This window comes from Eptesicus fuscus, chromosome 10, assembly GCF_027574615.1.
Source record: "Eptesicus fuscus isolate TK198812 chromosome 10, DD_ASM_mEF_20220401, whole genome shotgun sequence".
NCBI classification, from domain to species: Eukaryota; Metazoa; Chordata; class Mammalia; order Chiroptera; family Vespertilionidae; genus Eptesicus; species Eptesicus fuscus.
In genome coordinates this window covers 43,586,325-43,599,018 of record NC_072482.1, presented here as the reverse complement: position 1 = coordinate 43,599,018, position 12,694 = coordinate 43,586,325, and the positions used below count along the sequence as shown (strand labels likewise).

Sequence of the window (12,694 nt, the reverse complement as noted above, 5' to 3'; positions counted from 1 at the left end):
ACTAGGATTATGGTGATAATAAAATTGGGAGATTTGCCTTAATTTAGCAGTAAAAGAAGAGACTAGACTTTTGAGGAAATTAAAAATTCTAAAATACAAAACTCAAGTTGATTTGGATGAGGTTGGGGTGTGTGTGTGTGTGTGTTTGATTGATTTCAGAGAGGAAGGGAGAAGGAGAGATAGGAAACATCAGTGATGAGAGAAAGTCATTGATCGGCTGCCTCCTACACACCCCCTACTGGGGATTGAGCTTGCAACCTGGGCATGTGCCCTTGACCGGAACTGAACCCGGGACCGGACCCTTCAGTCTGCAGGCCGATGCTCTATCCACTGAGCCAAACCAGTTTTAGGGCGATTCAGCAATAATTTTCCTCCACAGATTAAAAGCATTGTAGATTTTAAATTTGCGTCTGAATTATTTGTAAAAATGGCTTAATTGACGTTAATTGCTGAAGAGGCATGGAGTTAGAAGCAACTGCAAACTTAAATGACCTCATTTTCAGCCAATATCTGCCTTGGATTTTGGGTAATAAAAAATTCATCCCCAAATGATAATTTAGAACTAAATTTGTGGTGGAAAAGTGAATAATAGCTACCACCTGAATGCTTTTTAAGGCATAGGAGCTGTGCTAGGTGCTCCACTTTTATCTTGAAACTAGAGGCCCAGGTCCCTCGGTCTGGCCTGTGGGATCTGGCCTGCGGGATTGGGCTGAAACCAGTTCTTGGACATCCCCCGAGGGGGTCCTGGATTGCGAGAGGGTGCAGGCCAGGGCATGTCCAGCCAGTTTAGCTCAGTCCGGATCCGGATTGGCTGGAACCCCAGCAGCAAGCTAAACTAATGGTTGGAGTGTCTGCCCCCTGGTGGTCAGTGCACATCATAGCGAGCGGTTGAGTGGCCTTAGCATATCATTAGCATATTACACTTTGGTTGAATGGATGACTGGACACTTAGCATATTAGGCTTTTATTATATAGGGTTCCACCTCAACCCATTCTTCAAGGTATATGGAATTATTTTCATTTTGCAGAAGAGTAAATAGGCTGGATGGCTTACTGAGGTCATACTGCTTTAGTTTGATACTGGGTTTGCTTAGGAGTGCCTATTGTTAACTAGATATAACAAATTAAGCCAACAGTAGCTTCGCTGCTATCATCCTAGTCTAAGGTACTATTTAAAGAATCCTCTTACTTAGGCTCACTGCTATGTATTACTTCTTTACAGTTTTAACCATTCAGCAACATAGATTAGATCACAAACATTCCCATGCTGAAAACTCTAATAATGGTTTCCAAAAGAGGTCCTGTCTTCTCAAGTTTCTTCTTAACCTTTCTCCTCTTACTATTTATTATCCTTCCATCCATACTTCACCATTTTTGTCCTGCACATAAGCTCTATTTGCATCTCAAGGTTACCTTCTGCTGTCCTGTTTTCTAACACTTCAACCAGTTATCACGACTGCTGCCTTCTTATCAAGTCTTCTTAGAAGGCTTTTTCTGACTTTGAGCACCAAGCACCCAGCTGCCCCATGATGGTATTATGAACTTGATAAAATAGAATGCTTAGATGTACTTAAAATTATTTCTTCACTGTATAAGTTATTTGTTTATGTCTCATCAGAATATAAGCTCTCCCCCCCCCCCCCCCCGTATTCCCTGACATTTCTGTATTTTAAAAAATAAAGTTTTTATTGATTTTAGAGAGAGGGAGGGAGGGAGAGAGAGAGGGAAACATTGATGTGAGAGAGAAACATTAATCGGCTGCCTCCCGCACACACTAGTTTTCCTGACGGGGAATTGAACTAGCGACTCTTCAGTGTACAAGATGGTGCTTAACGAACTGAGCCACATTGGCCAGGACTGTGTTCCCTGTCATTTAGAACAGTGCCACTATGCAGTAGGTCCTGGATATGTAACCTGACAGGCAGGCCAGTGTCATTTAATCCATTATTTATGACCCTTAGAATTTATAATATTCCTATATTAGCTGTGGGCCTTTTTGCTATTGAAAGATTTTCTAGTTTCCATTTGCAGTGATTTATTCTGTGCTACCTTCAGTCAAGGGGATTATTGTAGATGAATGGGGGATGGTGGTGGTGGTGGTGAAGCTTTTCCCCTCACCCCCTGGGGAATATTTGGAAGTATATGTAGTGGTTGGCATTGTCACAAAGATTAGGAGGAAGAGCAGGCAAGTGTGTGTAGGTATGATGCTAGGATTGGAGCTTAAGGTCACTGGTGTTGCAATGCCCATTACAGTCCTATACAGGGTGGTCAAAAAGTAGGTTTATAGTTGTGAGTTCTCTACACAGAGTTTACTCATATTTATTGCATTACTTATTTGTATTAATATTATTATTTTATATCCTTACTTAATGATTTATCTTTTAGGTAATGATGGCTGGTAACCCCTGTGTAATGGAAAAATCCTGCTGAAAATACTAATAGTGCCAGTGTTACAAACACTGGAATGGTTGATCTCTATTTGCATATTAAAAATTATTATTTTATAGCTACTGATGGTTTTATTTACCAAAGTGCTTGTACACCACTAGAACATGTACACAGTCATTTTGATGAAGGCAGCTGACAAGATAGCTCCACAAAAATATTTTAGTAGCAATTTAGCAAATATTTAGTGGACATGGGCATACAAGGTAGTTTGATTCAGCTCTTGACTTAAGAGTTTCCAGGACATGTGAGGCTAATTACAATTAAAGTAGACGCAGTGGGTTCCAAGGGTAACTGAGGGATGAAGGGATAGATTGCTTAGAGAAGGCTTTGTGATAAAGAGGCTTGATCAGGATAATGAAGGAAATAGGTGGTGACTCTAGTTAAAGCAGTGTGTTTGGTGGAAAGAAGTAGGAGTTGAAACTTGTATAAAGTCAGTGCCAGAAAGCATTAGTCATGACTGCTGGGCTAAGTTGCATGGTGCCATTAAAATGTTGAGCCTTGGTATGGGTAGCATGATATAAATGGCAGAACAGTGATGGATGTTTGGGTGAAGAGAACAAAGGCCAGGAGAGAGGCAGCAATATAAAGGAGAGATTAAAGATTTTGAAGGGAGAAATGATAGTCAATGGTGTATCATTGGTTCTAATTTTTTTTCCAGTGATGTAAATGAGGGCATAGTTCGATTGCCCTTGACATGTTTGGGTGACTTGAGTCTGCATGAAGTGATAAAAGGCCTGGATGACAATATCAGGATCTCAAAAGATTTTAGTGGACAGATAGTTCACACCAGCAAGATGGAATTGAGTGAGGGCAAAAGACAAGTTCTATACAACTAATACCACATGGAAGCTGTAGTGTGAGTCAGCAGTGTGGTGTAGTTGCCAAATAAGCTAAGGTAATCATGGACTACATGTTATAGAGGCATGGTGTCTAGAAATGGAAGATTAGTAATAGTCTCCAGCTTATTATAAACTCCTCAGTCTCAGTCTGCATCTACAATATTTTATGGGTGTCACTATTTGGTGACACTCTAGGAGGCACTTTAGTTTGCCAATATCAGGGAAGGAGTGATTATTAATCGAGCATATAGAGAACAATTGAGTCTTCAGCATTGTGTGCAGATAAATGAAGTGCTGTCATTTGGGGGAGGAAATAGAGTTACTGTAGAATTTTTGGGGAAGTCAATTTTGGTTAAGTGTGTAAAGAAGACTTTGTAATTAAATGTTTAAAAATAAAGTAGACAAGCTTGCAGGTAATGGCTTTGCTGCTATAAGAAGAGTTAGGATTGAGCACCCACTTCTGGATCAGATTCCAAATCTGAGATTGCTAAATTTCTGGGGATTTGTGACTGGCTATGAGGAAAGGAAAAAATGACTTGTTATTTTGAGCCTAGATGACAGAAATGTTCCAGACGGTACAACTGTTTTGGTGTTTAAAATACTGAAACTGCATTGATTAATGTTCAAAATTCATCTTTATTTTATTTGGTCACCTCACTGTGGTACTAGATCTGAAAGCTAGATTCTAAAACTTAACATCAGTGCCCATTTTTCTAGAAGAGTTTAGAAAGACCTCAATTTTTAAAAATTATGAAGCCATCTAATTTGCTGATACACTAACACTTGAGAGTTAGGTTTATTAGCAAATTAGAATCTCTCTTAAGGAGAGATTTTTGTAATGCCTTTCTATCTAACTCACTGTCATCCAGCTGGGATGTGAAGTTTATTTTTGAATTTAAGTTGATTGGTCTTTAAAACTGAAAAATTAGAAAAGTTAAGCAATTCATATATATATGAAAGTGCATGCTTAATCTGCATGTGGGAAATTGGACATTGTTTAAAGAAATGTTTATTTCTAGTACCTTTGCTTTACTTGAACAATATGTTCAGAGGATCTTTGTTCCTTAGTGACTTACTTTCACTGGAGAGCCAGTTTACTCTATAGGCTAGCTGTCATTGTTTCAAGTCTTTTTTTTGTTTTTAAGTAAAATAATATGAAGAGTTACAGTTTACTTTATAAATCCTGCTAAATCTTCATGTCATTTATATTGTTCAGAGACCACAGCCATCCTTAATATACCTTTTGCCTACCCTGCCTTGATTAAACATAGCAGGGCTCATGATAATGGGTTGGAAGGGAAGAACTTTTTCTTCTGTCCATAATAATAGGAACATTACTGCTTTGAAGCAGCATTGTAGATATTGATGGAAGTGGTATAACCAGTAATTAAAAATTTTTTTTAATAAAATTAAAACCACACACAAGTATTTTCTTTTTTTTTTTAGCTATTTTTTTTTACATTTTTTTATTGAGGTATTATATGTGTACATATCTTACCATTACCCCCCACACACACCCATACATGCCCTCACCCCCCAGAGTTTTGCGTCCATTGTTTATGCTTATATGCATGCATACAAGTCCTTCGTTTGATTTCATATCTCCCCCCACACAAGTATTTTCTTAAACAGTTCCTGCTCTTAGAACATTTGGGGAACAAAAATGTAAAAGGGAAAGCTATACCAAATCCTGTCATCTTAAAAATAACTCCTGTTTCTCCCTTTAAACACTTTGTATTTCCTTCCCTTCCTTTTTTTTTTTTTTTGATATTTCAATTGTTTTTGTTAACTCCTGGAGTTAAAAAAGATGAAATGACCAAATTGAAAGCCATTGATTTGCACTAACCTATTTGATGCTAGATTATAAAAATCTGGGAAATACACATAGCTGAAAACAATTTATTGTATTAGGTGAACTTATTTGTGAAATAGGATATCGTAGTCTACTTGTCTATAATCTCATGCAATGATGGATTCAGCCATAACTCTGCTATTTGCAGGTAACCCATATATTTCTACTTTTAAGAGGTTTTTGGTATAAATAGAATGTAAATAGTGTGAGAAAACAGTCTGTGGCATGATTTTTCAGCCTCATAGAGCAGATAATTCTTTCTTAATGCTGGTTTATCCTGTGAATTGCAGTATGTTTAGTAATATCTCTGACCTCTACCTATCCACTAAATACCAGCAGCAAGCCTCCCAATCCTAGTTGACAACTAAAATAGTCTCTAGACATTGTCAAATGCCCTGGGAGTCAAAAATCACTCCTGTTGAGAACTATTGGTCTATGTTAACATAGAAGAGTGCTTTTGTTGACCTTTATAGGATTTAGGGGTGTAGGGTATTCTGATGGTTGAGCTCAAATCTACAAGTATGCAGAGGAGTTTGGATGGTGGAAGTTTCAGGGAAAGCATTTTATTCAGAGGCTTGGTTAGGATGAAAGTTGTTTGAGAAATGATGTAAATAGTTAAGATTATAGTATTGTGGAGATTAAGGCATTTTAGGATGGACTTAAAATGTACAGGTATTTGAACTTTATCTTTTTGGTGATGGGAAGCCTTTGAGAGTTTTTTTTTCAATAGGCAAAAAATTATTTGGGAAAAAAAATGTCTCTGGAATAAGTAGAGAGAGTCCTGGGGTCATAATGACCACAGACTTGTGTAGAGTGAATGGAGTGGTGGGTTTGGAAGTATAACTGTTTTGAACTGAAGGAAGGGTGTTTGAGCATTATGTTAAAATTTGAATATCTGGAGATGGGGAAAGGGATAGGGAGAGATCTGTTTTCTGACTTAATGCATGCTTTTCATATACCTGTTATTTAAGAATGGGAATAATAGGGAGAGAAGAGTAGTTTTACTTTTGCCACCAGGCTGGTCTATATGTTATATGGAAATTCATGTTGATTCTTTAGTTTGTATAGCTTCGCTTGTATGTCATTTAAGGTAGATATTGAGGCCAGATGTGGAGGAGGATTAATCAATTATTGTTGCTGCTGACACCATTATTACTACCTTGAAATTTTGATGTGGATTTTACTATGTAATATATATAATCCACTTTTCCAGATAACTTGAATACTTTTGAACTTTGGTTGGTAATTAACACAGATTGGTATATTTGTCACTTTGACAGATTGGGTTTTATCTCTACAATATTTCACTCTTCTATAGGATATGGTTATGTGAAGATTAAGTTTACTTTTTACCATAATTTTGTAGTTACTACTATATTTTTACTATAATCTATCTACTTGTTTTTCCTTCAACTTTATTGCAGGCTTAATAAAATTTAACTGGGGGTGGGGGAGTAGAGTTGGATTCAGACTAACCCTTTTAGATTTAAGTTCCAAATTTCAAGGTCTTGACAATTTTTTTTGCATTAATTTAATTCAAAAGTTGTTCATTGTGTTTTATCAGTATAATCTTCATATCTGTCTCAGATTATAATTTCCTTGTACAGTGCCTTCATGGTAACATTTTTTTAATACATATTTTTATTGATTTCATAGAGCGGGGGAGAGGGAGTGGGAGATATAACCGTCAGTGATGGGAGAGAATCATTGATTGGCTGCCTCCTGCACTCCCTACTAGGGATTGAGCCTGAAATCCGGGCATGTGCCCTGACCCAGAATCGAACCAGGACCTCCTGGTTCATAGGTCAACACTCAGCCACTGAGCAACACTGGCTGGGCCATGGTAACTTTAAAATATATATATGTTGTGTGTGTATGTATATGTATTTAATTCTTTATTGTTGATAGCGCAATTTACAGTAGCTAAGATTTGGAGATAGCCTAAGTGGCCACCAGCAGATGAGTGGATTAAAATACTCTGGTTTATCTATACAATGGAATACTATGCTTCTGTAAAAAAGAAAAAACTATTACAACAGCATGGATGGACCTGTAGAACATTAGGCTAAGCGAAATAAATATATTTTTATTGATTTCAGAGAGGAAAGGAGAGGGAGAGGGAGATGGAAAGCATCAGCGATGAGAGAAAAATCATTGGTCAGCTGCCCCCTGCACAACCCCATACTGGGGATCAGTCCTATAACCCGGACTGGAATCGAACCTGTGACCTCCTGGTTCATAGGTTGATGCTCAACCACTGAGCCATGCCAGTTGGGCATAACTACTTTTTAAAGGATAAATTCTTGAGAAACATAGTGTTGACATTTTAACTTGTTCAAAAGATTTTGTATTTGTGTATGGAATATGCATATCTTTCTACAATGAGCACTTACTGAATATTATGCGTATTTTAAAAACTGGTGTACTTTTTTACCCTTTCAGTATAATAATCATGAAATTCGTTCTGGAAAACACATTGGTGTCTGCATCTCGGTTGCCAACAATAGGCTTTTTGTGGGCTCTATTCCTAAGAGTAAAACCAAGGAACAGATTCTTGAAGAATTTAGCAAAGTAACAGGTAAGTTGGATTTATTTGGAAGGAGGTGCACTTTTAATACTGAAGGTAATTGCATACTTCTATGTGACAAGCACTGTGTTAAACACTACAGTTATTGACTCATTGTATTCTCACTACAACCATATGAGATAGGTAACTATCTTTTTTTTTTTTTTTTTTTTTTTTTGTCATCCTCACTAGAGGATATTTTTTCCTTATTTTTTTTAGAAGGGAGTGAGGTGGGAGAAGGAGAAACATCAATGTGAGAGAGAGACATCGATTGGTTGTCTCCTGCACGTGTTAGGTATTGAACCTGCAACCCAGGTACGTGCCATTCACCAGGAATCTAACCCATCACCCTTCCTTATGAGGGCCAGTGTTCTGTCCACTGGGCCACACTGGACAGGGTGAGATAGGTGACATTTTCAGATAAGGAAAACAGGTACAAAGGGTTTAGGGAAATAATTTGCTGAATGTTATGTAGTTACTAAGGAATGCAACTGGGATTTGAACTGTCTGCAGAATCATTGTTGTACATCTTGTTTTTGGGAAATTATATTTCTTTGCGTGTTTGTATGCATTTTTAGGTGGTAGTTGACGCTCTTAGTAGGGTTGTTAGATGTGTAATGATTTGATTTTTCCACATTATAGGAATAACTAGAGGCCCAGTGCATGATATTCATGCATGGGTAGGGTCCCTAGCGGCTGCCGGCCGGGGTGGGGAGGAGAGAGGGGGAAAGGAGGACTTGGGCAGTTGGCCGACTGGCCCTGCCCCCTGGTTGAGCTCCCGCTCCAGGGGACAATTTGCATATTAGGCTTTTATTATATAAGTACTCTTGCTATAAGCAGAGATTATACATTGTCAGTATTGTACTATTTCTTTGAGCTGTAAAGCAATTTTTATAATCCAAATGACAGTGCTTTCATTAAAACATTTTTGTCTGCCTAGAATGTTGAACAAATTATCAGTCTGTTAGTCTCCAGGAACTTTTGAAATTCTTATGTAATAATTAATATATCCTATTTACTTTTAAATAAAGCTAATCAATATCTGAGGCTACAAAAGAGTAATTTCAGAAAATAGAGGTGTTTACTTGCATAATAAGAAAAATGTGTAACCATATCTGACCTAAACTGCCATTTTCCTAAAGCAGCTATGTAAAGATTTTATGCCTCATTAATAGAAGCAGATTTGTCCTTAGCTCTCATTACACACACACACACACACACACACACACACACACACACACGTATACATGTATTTTTGAACACTTGTAAAGTGTTCTGCAAAGGTAAATTATCTGGTGAGTCCCCTGTAAAGATAAGTGATTATTTTTTATTTTGATATTCATATATTATTAGAAAAATAAATCATTTGATCTACTTGTTCTTCTTATTTTATCTAATTTCTCTGGAATGGTTACTTACTTTCAGAGGGTCTTACAGACGTCATTTTATACCATCAACCAGACGACAAGAAAAAAAACAGAGGCTTTTGTTTTCTTGAATATGAGGATCACAAAACAGCTGCTCAGGCAAGGCGTAGGTTAATGAGTGGTAAAGTCAAGGTTTGGGGAAATGTTGGAACTGTTGAATGGGCCGATCCTATAGAAGATCCTGATCCCGAGGTTATGGCAAAGGTAATGACAGTCAAATTTAAAAAAAAATTTTTTTAAGGGGTTGGTAATGGGAGGGCAAGGCTTTAGAGACGGGTGGGGGCAGGGGAGGAATGACTTATAAAACAATTGTGTATTTTTTTTAAAAAGTGTTCTTTATTAAGAATAAGTATTAAAAAAAGAATACGTATCATATGCATGGAAAGTGAGTATAGAAATTTGTTCATGGAGCACTTGGTCATAATTGTGTAGTTGTCAGGTTCATGATGAACTAGTTAGCCTACATGGCCGTGGAGATAGTTTACTTCCACTTTTTTTAAAAAAAATATATATCTTTATTGATTTCGGAGAGGGAAAGAGAGAGAGAAACATCAATGATGAGAGAGAATCATGGATCGGCTGCCTCCTGCACGTTCCCCTAATGGGGATCAAGCCCGCAACCCTGTTATGTGCCCCTGACCGGAATTGAACCTGTGACCCTTCAGTCCGCAGGCTGATGTTCTATCCACTGAGCCAAACCAGCTAGGTCAGTTTGCTTCTACTTTTGTGTGGATTCTAAGAGTAATTTCCTTGAGTTTTTGAGAATGGCGCCATTAGCTTACATGGTTTTTGTTCAGATGTCCTACTCCTAAAAATAGTGAACTGTATTGGCTTTAGCCGAGCTGCTGCAGTTACAAGGTTTAGCTATTATTAGGCATCTTGCTTCAGCAGTCAGTTGAGACATCCTATGAGAACCAACATCTCTTGAATTAATCCTTTACTCAGTAATGCACTTTGCAGTTAGGTTATTGTACCCTTTGTCTTTTTTTTCTTTTAAATATGTTTTATTTTTTATTTTTTTTTACAGAGAGGAAGGGAGAGGGATATAGAGAGTTAGAAACATCGATCAGCTGCCTCTTGCACACCCCCTACTGGGGATGTGCCTGCAACCAAGGTTACATGCCCTTGACCGGAATCGAACCTGGGACCCTTCAGTCCACAGGCCGACGCTCTATCCACTGAGCCAAACCGGTTAGGGCAAACCTTTGTCTTTTAAGAATCTCCCTAAAATCAAGACACTAGTGAAATGCCAGAACTGTGAATATTAAGAAAGGATAAGTGGTTTAGAGGACAGAGCTACCTAGGATTCTTTTTTTCCTCTGGCTATTAAGTTCTCATCGAGTTAGCACTTTAGATAAAGAAATTTGGATGCTATTTCGAGTATTTTAGAAGCAAGTGATAATGTTCCTTAGCTAAAAAGATCACATTTTATAATTATACTGTTAAGAGCTTCCAGGATTGAAAGAATTTATCTTAACCTTTTGCACTCGGATGTCGAGTGTGACTCGACACGGTTAGCATCGAGATTAAAATTACTCTTTGAATGTATCAATAATTTGAAATTTAAAATAATCCAAATAAATAAGTTTGTATGAAAAGAAACTCCAGTTTTTTTATTCTACTGCCGCACTTTGTAAAATCTGGGGTATTTAAAAAATTAAATCCCGAGTAGAATAAAGGAATCGAGAAAAAAGCAAGCGAGTGCAAAGGGTTAATATTTTGAGCACTCACTCTCCCCTTTAGCTAAGTAGATTTTAAAAGCAGGTCTTAATTAGTTTTGACTACCTGTGTTAAATGGTCAGCAGCCATCTCAGAGAGCATGGTATTCACATTGTTAGGACATAACCACCTCCATTTTGGTTGCAAAATAATTACTAATTTAGTAACTACTGAGTATGTGGTCTTTTATAACTCAAAATTCATAGGTTGCATTAGAATTCGCTCTTGGTGTTTGTACATTCTTCGGGTTTGACAAATGTATGACTCTGTTTACCTTTGTAGTATCATACAGAATAGTTTCACTGCCTTAGGAATCTCCTTGATCTGCCTATTCATCCTTTCCTCCCTTCTAACCACTGGCAATTATTGATATTTCTACTGTCCATAGTTTTGCCTTTTCCCAAATGTTATATAGTTGGACTCATACAGTATGTAGCTTTTAAGCTTACCTTCTTTTAGGTATATGCATTTAAGGTTTTCTCCATGTCTTTATGGCTTCTTAGCTCATTTCTCTTAACACTGAATAATATTTCATTATATGAATGTACCACAGCTTATCCATTCACCTACAAAAGGATTTCTTGTGTATAGATTTTGGCAATTAGGAATAAAGATGCTGTACATGTCTACATGCATGTTTTTGTGTGGATGTATTTTCAACTCATTTGCGTAAATAATGAGTATAATTTGCTGGATCATATGGTAAAAGTATGTTTAGTTTTCTAAGTAGCTGCTCTGCAAATTGGCTATTCTATCTTGCCTTCCCACCAACAATGTTCCTGTTCCTTCATATCCTCAACAGCATTTGATGGTGATAATGTTTTGGATTTTGGCCATTATAATATGTGTGTAATGGTATCTCACTGTTGTTTTAATTTGTAACTCCCTAATGACATGATGTTGAGCATCTCGTCATATGCCTATTTGGCTTCTGTATATGTTCTTTGGTGAGATGTTTGTTCAGTTTTTTGCCCAGCAGTCAAGTTCCTTGGTATATACCCAAATGAGTTGAAAACTTAAGTCTTTTAAAAATATTTTTGATATTCTTCTAATGGGTTGTGACTAAAGTTAACTTTGCAGGATGGGTGGTAGCATTTTGAAAATTGAACTCTTCGGAAATATACAGGGAGTTTCTGTTTTTTTTTTTCTTAAATTTCAGGTAAAAGTGCTGTTTGTACGCAACCTTGCCAATACTGTAACAGAAGAGATTTTAGAAAAGGCATTTAGTCAGTTTGGGAAACTGGAACGAGTGAAGAAACTAAAAGATTACGCTTTTATTCATTTTGATGAGCGAGATGGTGCTGTCAAGGTAAATAACTGGGGCAATTATTATAGGCATCTAAAGTAGACTATTTTATCCTAGAATCAGAATGTTTTTTAAAAAATGGAAAGAAAATCTGGTCAGGTAATCTATTCATACTTTATTGTCCTTAGCAAATTGTGTAACTCACTAAACTAAGTAAAAAGATAATCAGTTGAAGAGGAGCTGGATCTTTAAATAAAATCTAACCTATTTAATCTTTTTAATGTTAATGGTAAATGATTTTTTTAACTTTAAATGGATCATAATTGTTTTGAAGGCCTCGTATTGATCAATATCTAATTTTTTTAAGGCTATGGAAGAAATGAATGGCAAAGACTTGGAAGGAGAAAATATTGAAATTGTTTTTGCTAAGCCACCAGATCAGAAAAGGAAAGAAAGAAAAGCTCAGAGGCAAGCAGCAAAGAATCAAATGTAAGTAAAAGTTGTATAAATTTTAATTGTTGGTAGATTAACTGGTTAATACGTGTTGCTCAAACCTGTTAGATCTGTAACATGTCTTTACCTTTTAAAGAAGACGTA

General features: G+C 36.9%; 1 protein-coding gene across 7 annotated transcripts in view; it reads left to right on the top strand.

Annotated features, from left to right (window-relative positions):
* Positions 1–12,694, top strand: part of SYNCRIP (synaptotagmin binding cytoplasmic RNA interacting protein) — a 29,896-nt gene that overhangs the window by 6,788 nt on the left and 10,414 nt on the right. For 6 of the 7 annotated variants that reach the window (XM_008145612.3, XM_008145906.3, XM_054722622.1 and 3 more), the window contains 4 exons: positions 7,582–7,717; positions 9,131–9,336; positions 12,011–12,160; positions 12,465–12,586. In XM_008145612.3, the coding sequence (XP_008143834.1) occupies positions 7,582–7,717; positions 9,131–9,336; positions 12,011–12,160; positions 12,465–12,586 (614 nt within the window). The remainder of the gene's footprint in view (positions 1–7,581; positions 7,718–9,130; positions 9,337–12,010; positions 12,161–12,464; positions 12,587–12,694) is intronic. The other variant, XM_054722623.1, reaches the window with a different exon arrangement.